General features: G+C 34.2%; 3 protein-coding genes across 3 annotated transcripts; 1 reads left to right on the forward strand and 2 right to left on the reverse strand.

Annotated features, from left to right (window-relative positions):
• Positions 1-254: 254 nt before the first annotated feature.
• Positions 255-1,997, reverse strand: LOC137927273 (uncharacterized protein DDB_G0286299-like). The gene is made up of 2 exons (XM_068771053.1): positions 1,547-1,997; positions 255-895 (listed from the first exon to the last, which is right to left on the reverse strand). Exons 1-2 carry the CDS (start codon positions 1,995-1,997, stop codon positions 255-257), a joined length of 1,092 nt encoding a protein of 363 aa, XP_068627154.1.
• A 2,889-nt stretch (positions 1,998-4,886) lies between these two features.
• On the forward strand, positions 4,887-6,254 carry LOC137927274 (uncharacterized). Its single transcript, XM_068771055.1, has one exon. It carries the CDS (start codon positions 4,887-4,889, stop codon positions 6,252-6,254), a length of 1,368 nt encoding a protein of 455 aa, XP_068627156.1.
• A 5,634-nt stretch (positions 6,255-11,888) lies between these two features.
• Positions 11,889-13,376, reverse strand: LOC137927415 (uncharacterized). Its single transcript, XM_068771222.1, has one exon. It carries the CDS (start codon positions 13,282-13,284, stop codon positions 12,028-12,030), a length of 1,257 nt encoding a protein of 418 aa, XP_068627323.1. The 5' UTR covers positions 13,285-13,376; the 3' UTR covers positions 11,889-12,027.
• Positions 13,377-13,601: the final 225 nt, after the last annotated feature.

Raw genomic sequence — 13,601 nt, forward strand, 5'->3', positions numbered from 1 at the left:
CGGCAAAAGAGATGTGCTACAGGCATAAAAACAATGAGTGTTATTCTGCCATCATAAGAAGAAAGGCCGTAACTAAAACCATACTGTAAGCTATACTTACTTATAAAATAGCTTATTGGAATATGAAAAGACTTTCTTGTTACGACGGCAAAGTTAATAGATACAGCCCCGGGGGAGGAGGGGGTCAGGCCAAGGGGGCGCCAGGGTTTCATTGCACACGGGCGCTACACGAGCTATAGCCGCCCCTGGACTATCTATCTCCGCGGTCGTCTAACTTTGATCCTGCCCGTGTACTGCTCGTCGTTGAAGTTCTCGTAGAAGAGCTCCGGGGACACCGGCCGCTTTAGATACTGGAACGCCTCGATCAAATCTTTCTCGAGTAACAGTTTCTCCTCCTCGGAACACTTGGAGAACGCCGTGAGAGTCGTGTCGATCCACGCTTCGTAATACGGCTGCGTTTCGCTAGTCAAACAAGATGGCTCCCATTTGACAACCTCGGTTGGCGGGAACTCGTTGATGTTGTACTTGTCGTGCGCCGGCGAATGGCATTTCGCGTTCCGGCGTCCGGTCGTTTTGCACGTGGCCTGCACTCTTGTTTTACTGCATACAACCTTTGTTTTAACGTTCGCCCACGATGATTTTCTGACAGTTCTTTTCTCCGTGTTGTTTGAGAAACTGGATCTCTCGCTTTGGTCTTTGAACGATACTGTTTTGGGAGCTTTGGGTCCGTCCTTGGACATGATGGACTTCGTGCTGGGCCTCGTCTGCTCCGAACTATCTCGCTCCGATATTTGCGTGGCCGAGTCGTCCGCCGGCAAATAGGGTATCGTTATCACCTCTTTAATTTTAGTTTTCTTTTTATCACCGTCCACTAATTTTTCTTTTCCAGTGGGATCTGAAAAGGAGACAGTTTAAATAACATACTTTTCACTGTACCTACTATTCAATTCATTTAATAATATTTTTATTGAACAGTAGTAACCTAGTCATAAGAAACAGAATCGGAACAAAATTGAGTTTATCTGTAATGACATCTCTCCAAATATGACGTCGGAAAAGGTGACGTCACTGTTTTAAAAACACTTTTGAGGTTATATCTTCGACATATAAGTATGTAAATGGCTTTATTACAGTGTATTCATGTTGAAAGTATTTGCATGTATACCACTATGTCTTTTAGCTTCTAAAAGATTTTTAGATAGTCATTTAATCGCCTTTTCAAGCATTCATTCACTTGTGTATGAATAAAGAAGAATGCCAGGCAAACACAATCGGATATCCGTTAAAATATGTTTAAAAGAGAACAAAGACATCGTGATCTGAGAAGAGATCACTACTAATTTATTATCATTTAATAATGTGCAATTTAATATGATTTTTTTACAAGATTTTCTTTAATAACTTTTGACTTTGATTTCACGATAGTCCGGAGACATAAAAACATTGTAATACATTCACCTAGTTATTTACCGAGCATAGAGAAAGATATTTTTGTCTTTATTTAAAATGCTTCTTGTGTACATTGTCATTATTTTGAAAGACTTACCATTTTTTCCTAAAACCTTCTGACACTGAGGGGCTTTTTCTAAATTTTTCTTCTCCTCTGCCAATTTACGATCCATCGGTTTACAATTCATCGAAGCTTTAGGTTCTGTAGTGCAACTTCTATTGTTGGAAATTACTTTTTGTAATTCAGTTTTCTTCGTTAAAGCTCCAGTCTTGTTCCCTACGTTACTCGCTACAGTCACTTTATTAGATTTAATGTTTGATTCCACTGACCGACAATTTTTATTGGCATCGTATTTCAACTGTGTGTCATCGTTTCTTGTGTTTTTTGAGTCTCCTCTGTCGAGCATAACTTTTTGAGCTTTATTAAGAATACTCAGACGCGTTAAATCTAATTTTACAAGTCTTTCTTTTACTTTACGCTGATTTTCCAGTTTTTCTTTTAAGAATTTATCTGTTTGTTCCGAAGGTTTAGTTGTTTTCTTGTTCATTTTTACTTTGAAATTTTGTGAAGTTTCCACTAGAAATTTTAATCAATATGAAACATGATAGATACAGATGACAAGTGTAGAATGCTAAGTCATCGAGATTGTCCCTTCCATGAAGGTTTTAATATATGTTTATTGTAAAAAGATTTACCCAATAAATGAATTTAAAAAGTTTATATGTATGTATACATATAGTTTATTTGTATTTATGTATTATAGATCTTGTAAAAGTAACCACAAGAAAAACGGTCAAGTTTGTAGATGGACTCTTTTCCGATCAGGGCGAGAATTATTTTAGATATATAATGAAGAATCCCGTTACAGAGGCCTTTAATCTGATTCTAATTTGTATCAAAATATTCTCTTCTTCTGTCATTCTTCTCATGTGGGACACTAAATGTTCCTATGTAAAAGCTGTGACATATATAAATTATATAAATAAACTAAACTGCAGTAATTGAGGATGGACAAAAGGATATAAGAGCGGAAGAGAAAAATTGGATGAATTATGAAATGAAGAACAGAATAATAGAGATTGTGAAGAATTGAAGAGTATAAAAAAGATAAAAAGGAAGTGAAAAATTTAATAAAGAAAGTAAATTCCTGTTCCCAACAAAATAGGGGGTGGAACCATAGGTCCACAATAGCGAAGGCCATATCTAGAAAAATGTTCCTATGTACACAATACACGGACACAGAGCCACGTGCCAAGATTAATTGAGGTTAGATAACTTAATCCTGTGTTTTCCAACTTGAGGCCCACGATTCACAGGGAGGCAATATAATTATTTAGAGAGGCAATTCTAAAATGGATTCAACACGCTTATAATCCTTTCGTTTTAATATAAAAATTATGTATCTTACATATGAGAGCGTAAGTATAAAGGTTTAAGTGTGGGATGGAACAAAAAAGGTTGAAAAACACTGCCTTAACCTTGCAAAAAACTTTTTGCTTTTTTTATTTTTTTTTAAATTTTACCAGCCTACAACAACATCTATTAAATTAAAAACAAAGTATTCTGACAACAGACTTCACACTATTTCAACATCTTCCAAATATTATACATAACAGAAATATAAATACTATTACAAATCCAAAATGTAAATTATTAAGTAAACAATAATGGAGTCAAGACCAAAGAGCAATACAGTAAAACAGAAAGCGTCCAATCGGAAATTTTTCAATAAATCTGAAAATTTTATCAGCCCAAACAAAAAGGGTAAACTAAACAAGTACATATTGAAGACACGCGGGCTGTATGTCGTCAGGAATCCTGAGGAACTAAAGGTTGACCGTAAGTATTATATTGCTCTTTGTGAGATCGAATGAGATGAACAGAGGATTCGCAAGTGCCAGAGGGCAGTAGAGATTGGTAGCCCGAGAGCTAAAGACAAGAGACATATATATCTTTGCAAAAGATATAATCACTCTCCAGCGCGCGCGTTGCAATTGTATCTCTATATCTTTGTACTTATAACGAGTTGCGGCTCGTTCAGAGTTAGAGAGAAAGAGATGGACTCATAGCAATTTACACGCAAAAGAAAGAGACGGATAACTATTGTATATTTGCATTTGCATGTTTGTACCAAAAATACGGATTTTCAGAATGACAACATCGCACGCGGGCTTTTAGCTTTTTTGTGCTTTACGACAAAGACAAAATGCTTAATAGAGATCTTTCACACGTTTTATTCCGCCTTACTGAGTTCTAAGTCTGAGCTAAAAGAGCCGAAGATATAAAGGATATATCTTTAGTGCTAGCTGCCTTATTCTCTCTCCGAGTCGCACTGAACTAAATGAGTTAAAGATATAAAAGAGTGATATATATCGCAAGGTCGAAAAGATACATAACTCTTTTCTTGTGAGGGATGCATTTTGCTCACCTATAGTGGGCAGGCCACGGGCTGTAGCAGTAATTTTTTTTCTGTGGTCTCATTTGTGGGCATCTCGTACTCCCTGTCTTATTCTATCATATAGACTTTATTTTTCTTATTATCATTCTCTTTTCTCTCGACTTTCACATTATCAGCCACTCTCACGACGTGCACTTACATAACATTCATGTTTTACTTTGACATTTATACAATTTTATTTCTAATTTTCATATAACATTTTTCTTCGTCATTTAATATTTTAACAAATAAAGGTTTTCATGTACAATTAAAATTTTATCTTAATTTATTATCACCCGTTATTTCTTGCCCTAATTTATTTATGTTACGTTTTTGATTACCTTTTTACAATGTCACAAGAAGATGCGAAGAGTCCTATCATATTCCATGAGGGATGGCTTTTGGTGATTTTTTCTCCCACTTTTACCTCACTATCATCTCTTTGTCCTCCGTATATGGGATAGCGTGTGATTAAACGCACCTCTGGACCGTAAGGTTCTGGAATTGGAGCCAGGGATAAGCAAGTGCAGCGAAACAAGTCCTCTCACATGGTCTGATGACCTTTTTAAGGTCGTTGGAAGACGCTGAACAAGACCTAGATCTAGTGGTGGACGTCTTAATGCTGATAATGATATATTTAATCGATGTATTTGTCTAATTAACACAACACTATTTTAAAAAGAAAGTACGGTTATATTGGGCAAAACTTTTTCATGTTTGACCAGAAATTACAACGCTGTCGTGTTAGATTGTCAACCTAATATAACACTACTTTAAAAAGAAAGTACAGTTATGTTGGGCAAAACATTTTTCATGTTTGGCCAGAAATTACAACGCTGTCGGGTTCGAACAGAAAAAATAAATTAATGTTACATATTTCAGAGTAATCGCTTTATAAAAGAAGATTATAAATAGGTGTAAAAGTAATATAATTCAGTTCATTACTTTCTATCTATCGTACCTATTAATATATTTTGTTTGATGCTTTAACTGTGTTAAATGTTCCACTCTCCAGAGCATGACAGTCAACAGGCGAACGAGAACAATTCTTTACAGAAACAGAGTTATAGAAAATTTTCATCAATAACACGAACTATTGGAAACCGAAAGGACGAGATTAAAACTAAGAAAAGGAATCGACTGCGCAGGACGATCGAAAAAGAAGCCGATTTAGAAATCGATTCAATTGGAAATAAAATGGATTTATCGAGAAATGAAAAAATAATATCGAGAAATAAGAAAAATAACATGGACGATGGCATCGTGTACGTTATGCCGTCGAGGGGAAATAAAAACCGTAGCTTGTCCATTACGGACTCGTCGATGAGCAAACGCGACTCGTTTATGAGCAAGAGGGAGTCGTTGATCAAAAAAAGAGATTCACTTGTAAGTAAACGAGATTCCATATTGAACAGACATCACGAATCCGAAATCGGCAAAAGAAATACTAGCGCATCTATTACCAACATCGATAACGGCGATGCACTTCTCAGCGAAAGCTTTTGTACAGGCATCGATAGATTAGCAACTGAAGTTCTAGAAGGATGGATACAGAGGAAAGCGAAGAAAGAGAAGGAAGACACGGATCAAACCACACACGTCTCAAAACATCAAGTCGATGAAGGTCTGTACGATCTATGCGTTGATTTAGTTGAGACATCGTTGAATGAAACAGATTCGAAAATATACAAGAATAAACCTTCCACCTCGAAACACGCCGCCAAACATCCAAAAAGGGCAACTTTTGAAAATTTCAATTATTCTGATGCAGATATTAATCACGGCTACAACGTGTCTGATGAATTTTACATCACAGAGAGCAATGATATCTCCGAAACACAAGCTAAAACAAAAAAACATAAATTGGTAAACAAAAATTTGAAGTCTGGATATCTGGCACGCCAGAAACTACGTCGCCAATCGAAACCTAAAGAGAAATTGAAATCAAATTACAGACAAATGAGAAAGAACGGAAAAAAGGATTTCTTAGATACAATAAAACGTGAGCTATATTCCTGCAACCCTTCGGTGGTCGAAGAGCCACGGAACATGTTTGAAGCGCTTAAAGTTATTGCCATGAATAAAAAGAGAACATCAAAACACATATCCTTCGAAGGTGTCGCTGGTGGCAGAACCAAAAACTATTTGGGTGACACGGATTGCGAATTCAAATCGCCGAAGCTACTTCAAAGAGTCCCGCGCAGAAGAAATAGATTCAGAGCGATAAAAAAGAACGATATCGGACAATTAAAGCAGTGGAGTAGGGAAGACAGCTTTGCGGTAGAAGAATATGGCATGGTCCCGGATCTGCAGGTGCAAAATTACTATAGAACACCAGACAAACGGATGCACGTCATCACTACCTAATATAACATTGTCGCTGTAGAAAAACCTACTAATTAGTCGAAAATAATAAAAATAGATAAACTTTAAAAACACTTAAATATATACTACAACGTAATAGTGTTGTTTCTAATTGTTCCCTTAGTTTAATTATCTTGTATTCACAGTATCTCAGTGGTTGTAAAAATGAAATATATTTAAAATGCTACCAGAACCGCTGTATCATGCAGTAATCCATTTTTTATAACTACATATAAAGGATGAATGTATATAAGTAAATATGTCGTCGAATACTAGGCAAGAGTTGGCGGCGGACTGAAGGAACTGGATGATCGATACTCCCCCCCCCCCCCAACACACCGCACGCATACTTAAGGAGCGGTATAGAGGTTTCGTTTCATAGTTTCTACATTCATGATCCATTTAAGTATTGTAAAAAAAATAACATTTTTCCTAGAGTACTTTGGCGGAATGCTGTTGTGTTTACCCTCGTCCTACTGGTGGAATTAAAAGTTGATACTAGCACAGAAGGCTAATTATTATCAAGTGTTCTTTATAAAACAATATCTGTAAAAAGCAATTGTTGAGTTTCTCGTCTCTTCTCAACATAACTGTCTTCTGCGTGGGTGGTAGCTTCCTTTAGGGACAACAATGTCGACATTTTAGGTTGATTAGTGCTTGTAATAGCCTATTCGAATAAAGAATATTTTGGTTTTGACATAGCATTCCTTATAAATTTCCAAAAGGACCAGTGAGAAGTGGCCTGCATTCACCGTCTTCCTTACCATCAATGCATTACGCTGCTTTCGCATATCGTCCGTACCACAGAAAGTATGCCTCTGCGGCTTTCTGTTCTGCGCGCTGTGCAGCAACAGTTATCTACGTCGTCAATTAGCTGGACTATTTGTTACTTTCGGTAGTCTATGGATCTCCTCTTACCTGATTCGATCTCGTAGAGAAATCCCGAGTTTTGCCCTCTCCATAGCGACTGTGGGCTTGCACATGTAGCCCGAAGTAGACATTTCACATGTCAAGGATTGACAACATTTGCGATGTAAGTAGTTAGCAACACGTAAGTATTTCTTATTGAATTTATACATAATTCAAGCGAACATTAACATGATTTATTTTGACATCAGAAAACATTTAGAACAGAACAAAACCGTTAGAAATCTGGTCCACAGATACAAGAATGAAGTGACATTTTGGCGACTGACAATAAGCCTTATAGCTGTTTTAATGATATTTAAGTATATCATTTTACCTCTTTATTGACGAATTTTATAATAATGTACAAGGAATAATTTAATATCACAATTTTTATTTGGTAAGATAAAACACCCGCGCTACAAGCGACAAGGAAATGCCCTACGTGTATCGAATACATAAAAGATCGCGAAAAGTCGTGGCAAATCTTCAAGAATGGACTTTGTCTTGCAGTGAGCGTTTATTGGCTAAAGAAAGAAGAAAATAAAACACACATTTCAGCAAAATCATTTTTTATTAAAAAGTTCCAGGCTATGTCACGATGTATAAACTACAACTCTATGTTATATATTCGATAAATTTTAAATACACCAATTAAATAAATAAAAAATTGTCATGAATATAATTCTACAGTTTTTATTAAGTCTTAATTATCATTATGCTTGTTGCAAAAAAGTAAAAAAAAAATTGACATTGACAACTATGTTTTAGCGGGAAACGGTATGGTATAAAAAAAGAAAACTAGTTTTTATTTCAGACTGATAATAAGGTTTCTATTTATCTAAAAAATCGTAATTCACAAAGTGTAATTCAGATATAAAACAAAAAGTTTTCCTATTAAATTTAATAAATTATAATGAACAATTTCTTTGTTTCGTATTTTATAGCTGTCACATGACAATGTGCAATGTTTAGACAGTCGATAGTAATTTTATATAAAGCTTTTGTTCGTGAAATATTGGCTATAATAGAATAATCTGGTTGACAACGAAGAAATGTTTTTAAAATATTTATTTTATTACTGCACCAAAACTAGAATGACCACAACCATATTTGGAAATTTATGGATTCTTAGATATTTAAATATCTAACATTAGCTAAATATGTAAAAAGCCTGCATAAAAAATAATACCTTTCATATCCGATTAACTTAAATTTTTCCTGTCGTATCTTAGCAATATTATAAACGAAAATAAATTAATTTAAAACAATGCTTATTAACAAATATCACATGAATAACATACGGCTTGGCCCGAGAACAAATTTTACACGTTTCGTCAAAAATCCAATAGTTTACTTTTAAAACTGTTCTGCACTTAGAAATCATTCGCAAAATAATAACGACATAATAAAATTTCTCTTTAAACATAATAAGCATGGAGTCCATAAAAAAACAGAATTTTCGAGAATTTTTTAGTATATTTTACATGTAAAAAACTACTGAGGTCATTTGAAAATTGACGAAACCTTAAAATTTACATAAAACTAATAATTACTTGAAGCAAGTTTGTCTTACTGTTTACAACAGAGAAGCTAAATTTGCTAAATAATAAGCTATCATAAATATAATACTACATGTCAAAACATGGGATATGTCACTAAATAATATCTTCCAGGTAACTACTTAATTGCGTTACGAGATCCAAAAGACCCCTAGACTTTCGTTTCATGGGACAAACAGAATTCATGCCGTGTTTAAAGTTCTTTATGTTTGATTAAGACAAAAATAAATATTTGTTTCCCTCCTTAAATTTGATAAGATAGCATAATAAAAAGAATATTAGAGACTTATCACGTCTCATACGCAACAACAAGCTTATAGTTTTTTGGAAATTGACGCAGCTAATGTGTTACACTCAACTATAATTAAACTGTATTCTTAGTTAAGGTTGTCTCAATGGTTAGTTATAACAAGATGTGTTTACACGGGGGAAAAATTTCAGTGTACATTTTCCATACAAAAAATTTAATTATTGCCCAAAAAGTAAACAGTATCTATGACTTGGCTCTATTTATAAATGAAATATCTGCCTTAGACACATTTAATCAGAGAATAATATTAAAATTAAAACATTTAAAATAACTACATTCAAATAAACATCGCAATAGTAATATGAGTTCAGGTAAAGAGGTGCACATACAGTGCCCGGCGTTAAATATTGCACATCGATCTTTGGAAAGAGACAATCGGCTAATTTCGGCTACGTAGAGCGTTATCTCTGTCGCACACAACCTATGTGACGTTTTGTCAGTCATATTTTGCGCGTAATTAACAGTTCAATATATTAATTAAATACTTTGCTAAAAATTCCCTCATCAATCATTGGATTCTTTGTGGGTGCAGCATTTTACCTAACCCTCTTTAATAACTACATTCGAGTTCTGGACCACGTCACAAGTCTACAACAGACCTCAAGCCATAAGATTCTGAAGTAAAGACCACGGACTGGCAAGTACAGCTAAGGACTTCCACACCATAGATGGACTGACAATGTCCATCACTGGACTATCTTTGATGATGACCTCCAAAAAGTTAATGTTCATTGTAAGTGTTCCTCAACCCAATACTGATATTTTTCAGTCACATAGCCAAGCAGGAACAACTGAAGATAAAAGCAAAGCGCTAAAATTCGTAAGAGGTTTATGCCTTTTACATGGTGGGACTAAATCTGTTTAATATTTGCTATTTTATGATGCAATGATTGTAAAAGTTTGCACAAAAATGAAGTCAATTAATATCCAGGGATTAATGTCTCTCTGTAATGGAAATAGTGATTCGAGAAGGTTCTAATTCTAGTGTGTATAAGACATAAAAAAGTTTAAAAAAAGTCTTGAAAGTCACCTTAACTACTATATGATTTTTTGTACTTCTTTATATATCTTTGCGATATGTTAGTAAATTTATTAATGTTTTCTATGACTTTATGAAAATTTGGATGTACATCCAGGTCTAATGAGTGGCCAGTAACTCCAATAACAAAAACAATCTAATACTAGAAAGAATATATAGATCATGTATTCTATTTTAAAGATGACAATGACCAAAGAGATCTGTGCATTTGCTAATTCCCACCAATAATAACTAGCTAACCTTCAAAACCCGTTGGCTGCTTAACTTCTTACGGCTAATTATGCCAAATGAGCAGAGCATAACACCTTGAAAGAGCATAACTGAGTGTAGCTCTTTATAAATCCGATCATATGCCACAAATCATCTGCTTATAGTCAGTGGACATATGAAATTAGCGCAAAGTCAAAATAAAATTGTGGTAAAGGTTTTATCAAAAAAGATATTGGATATTGTTAAATAACTATGGAAAAAGCTTTGATATTAAATAAATACTGAAACACAATGAGAGAAATGAAACATTATTTTAGCTGCATGTGCATAGTTAAAAAAAAGTTTCTCTACTTCTCTTCTCTTATATGTACACTAAAGCCTGGTAATTATCACCAGAGCATATTCATACACGGCTGCATTTGTTATTAAAACTATGAATTTAAGTAATAATAATACACTACCTAACAGTATAAAATCACACAGACTTTTTATTGTACAATTGTCAACAATTTTGACTCTCTGTTAGTTACCAAGTTCATTTGTAAGTTAAAAGTAAACATGATAAATTATTTTCCAATGTGAAAATTGTGAAGTGGCTTAAAGTTTCTCATGTTTATAGTATTATACTGCACAAAATTACTAATAAATATTACTGAAGAATGATTTTTTAACCTTTATATAATTTACCACTAATGTATAAACCCTTTTTTATATTTCCATAACAAGCAAATGGGTTAATTTATATCATCAAGATATCTCCATACATTCTAAGAGAAAATAACTTTAAGCAAACATTAAAATTTTGATTACCATATAAATTGAGTAGAAATTATATATATATCCAAGAGTAATTGTTGCAGTTACTAAAAATTTAGTTTCTCATTCCATAAAGGAATATATAGCAGACTGCATTTACCGTCATATACATAGCTAAAGCTAAGAAAAGCTAACCTCCACAAATTATCAGTCGCCATTGTTAATTGTAGATATTAAAAATACAATGAACCAATTATTTTAAACTACAGTGGTATAGATCTACATTGTTTTAAAATGTCAGTATATAGTTTACATGTGGCATCCTTTGTTTGTAAAAACGACTTAAATTCTACTGATATAATTCAGTAATACGCTAGTAAAAAAACTTATTTGTGCAATTATTTCTACATTGCTTATGTATAACTTGGATCACCAATGGAGTTTTGCCTCCATAGATGCTAAAACATACCATGGTGGTGATAATCGGTTTAAGTGTCATGAAATACCTCTATTTCATAAAAAAACTAGAATTTAACTATTTCATTAAAGATGTTGGATTTTTTAATTATTGTATAGTCATTCATGTAAGGTACGAAAGACCTGCATAAATTGTTTATTGTGGTTGAACAAATCTTACAACATGTTTCATGTTAAGAAAGTAATTAAATATTCTTTTGGAAAATTAAAAAAGGGAAGCCTATGTTTAGCAGTGTATTTTCTGACAGAAATGATAATGAATAAGATATTCATTGTTAATTTATGAATAGAGGTAGTATATAAATGCTTAAGATTTAGAGTAAAGATCATCCAAAATTTCTTAAACAATTAGACACAAACTCAAGATTAATGAAAAGCCCAGTATTGTATCATTGGAGATGTTATTGTTAATTTGGTAACATTGAGTTTATATATAAGATGAAAAATCTTTGTGTATGCCCTTATTGTTTGGTATCAAAGTTGTTCCCTGTGTATCATACCTTTATATCAGACTTACTACTTGCAATCTTCAATCCTTAAAGCTTTTGCCTTTTGTATTTCTTGATATGGTAACATTGCAGCCGAAGCAGTCCTCTTAAAGTTGTGAGTAAAGTTCAGAACTGCAATCTTCTTCGGCATGGCTACAATTACAGTGTGCCCATCTTCCGCTTCCGAGACATCTATCTGAATAATCGGACACATTGAGAGCACTGGACAGTCGTAGCGTTCCATAAAGTTGAATTGTTTAATAGGCTCAGCATTGTACAGGTCAAATTCACCACTTGAGAAAGGTGCGTAATATATGCGCAGTACACCCCAATTTGATCCAACAAACACAACTTCTCCATACATACGGATTGTTATAATATCCCGTAATGGACCTTCAGGTATAGTATGGTTCAGTACATACATCCATTGATTATAGATTCTCCAATCAAGGGTCTCCAAAAAGTTGTATTGGTATAATAGGTGCAGTAAATTACATTCTGGACCTAGGGCACAGGTAAATAGAAGCTCATTACCAACAACAGTGTAAATGTTACGTTGGAAAGTTAAAACATGTAGCTTGTCTTGCCTGTGCCCCAGTGACATTATCCCGTCGTCGGAGTGTTTGATCATCTCATTGGAAAAGTCTATAAGTCTACATATGTAAATATCATCATTCAAATTTACAAAATACACTTCTGAATCCACTAAAATGAATGTCTTTACATTATCAAACGTAATATTGGTTTCCTGGCGCGGATTTATGATTTGTTTGCGTATGATGAAGAGTTGGAGATGGTAACTCAGGATCACGATTGCGACTTCATTCTCCGTGTATCGTAGGTAGTCTCCTGTAATGTTCCCGCGCTTTGCTCTCTCTAATGTCTCTATTTCATAATACACAATTGCGCTGCGTTTGTGGACGCCTATCACACCGTCACGTAGTATCCTGAAGTTCGATATCTCCTCGTTTACACTGGAGGCGGATGCGAATTCATCCCATTCCTCACGGGCGTGAACCAATTGTGGCCACAGCGATAACGACTTGTAAATATTGTACCATAACAAACCAGGCCGAGACTTGTAGCGAGCAGTTTTATATAGGCATGGATAGTCATTTTTACAGTGATCTCGCCATAGAGCGTCACTTCTTGTTAATCCGTCGACTATTTGTTTCAGCCTAGTTGACACTCCGCGACATTTGATCAAATCTTTAGCGGGCAGGAAAGTAAATATTAGTAACAGGATTTCAGTGGGCAAAGCGCAAAGATAACTGTCTTGTGTCATTTTATTGAATTAGTTTATTGGTTAGTTAATTTAAATAATGTTTAGTTATACATGGCGATTACATTAAAGCATACTATTTTGCCGAATACATTATGAAAATATTTTTAACTTCGTTTTCGAAGATTTGCTGATATGGTTATATTATGTTATTTTCCACAGCTTAAAAATATCTTCATTCCAAATCATATTTTAACAGGCTCAAAAATATGTTGGGATAATTAAAGACTATAATTCTCCTTTTTGCATTTCTCGTTAATAGCGTTTTCATGCTTAATAAATCATTATGGTAGTAATATACGACTAAAACAAAAATAATT

Source organism: Battus philenor, unplaced genomic scaffold, assembly GCF_028537555.1.
Source record: "Battus philenor isolate CCGP_79_NKW_IND1 unplaced genomic scaffold, ilBatPhil1.0.hap1 SCAF_30, whole genome shotgun sequence".
In the NCBI taxonomy this organism is placed as follows: domain Eukaryota; kingdom Metazoa; phylum Arthropoda; class Insecta; order Lepidoptera; family Papilionidae; genus Battus; species Battus philenor.

Bases quoted from the DNA above. Each gene is read 5' to 3' on its own strand.
- LOC137927274 (XM_068771055.1), top strand. From the start codon at position 4,887: ATGTTCCACTCTCCAGAGCATGACAGTCAACAGGCGAACGAGAACAAT.
- LOC137927415 (XM_068771222.1), bottom strand. From the start codon at position 13,284: ATGACACAAGACAGTTATCTTTGCGCTTTGCCCACTGAAATCCTGTTA.
- LOC137927273 (XM_068771053.1), bottom strand. From the start codon at position 1,997: ATGAACAAGAAAACAACTAAACCTTCGGAACAAACAGATAAATTCTTA. The intron at 896-1,546 runs GTAAGTCTTTCA...TCTCCTTTTCAG, and splicing joins GAAGGTTTTAGGAAAAAATG to ATCCCACTGGAAAAGAAAAA.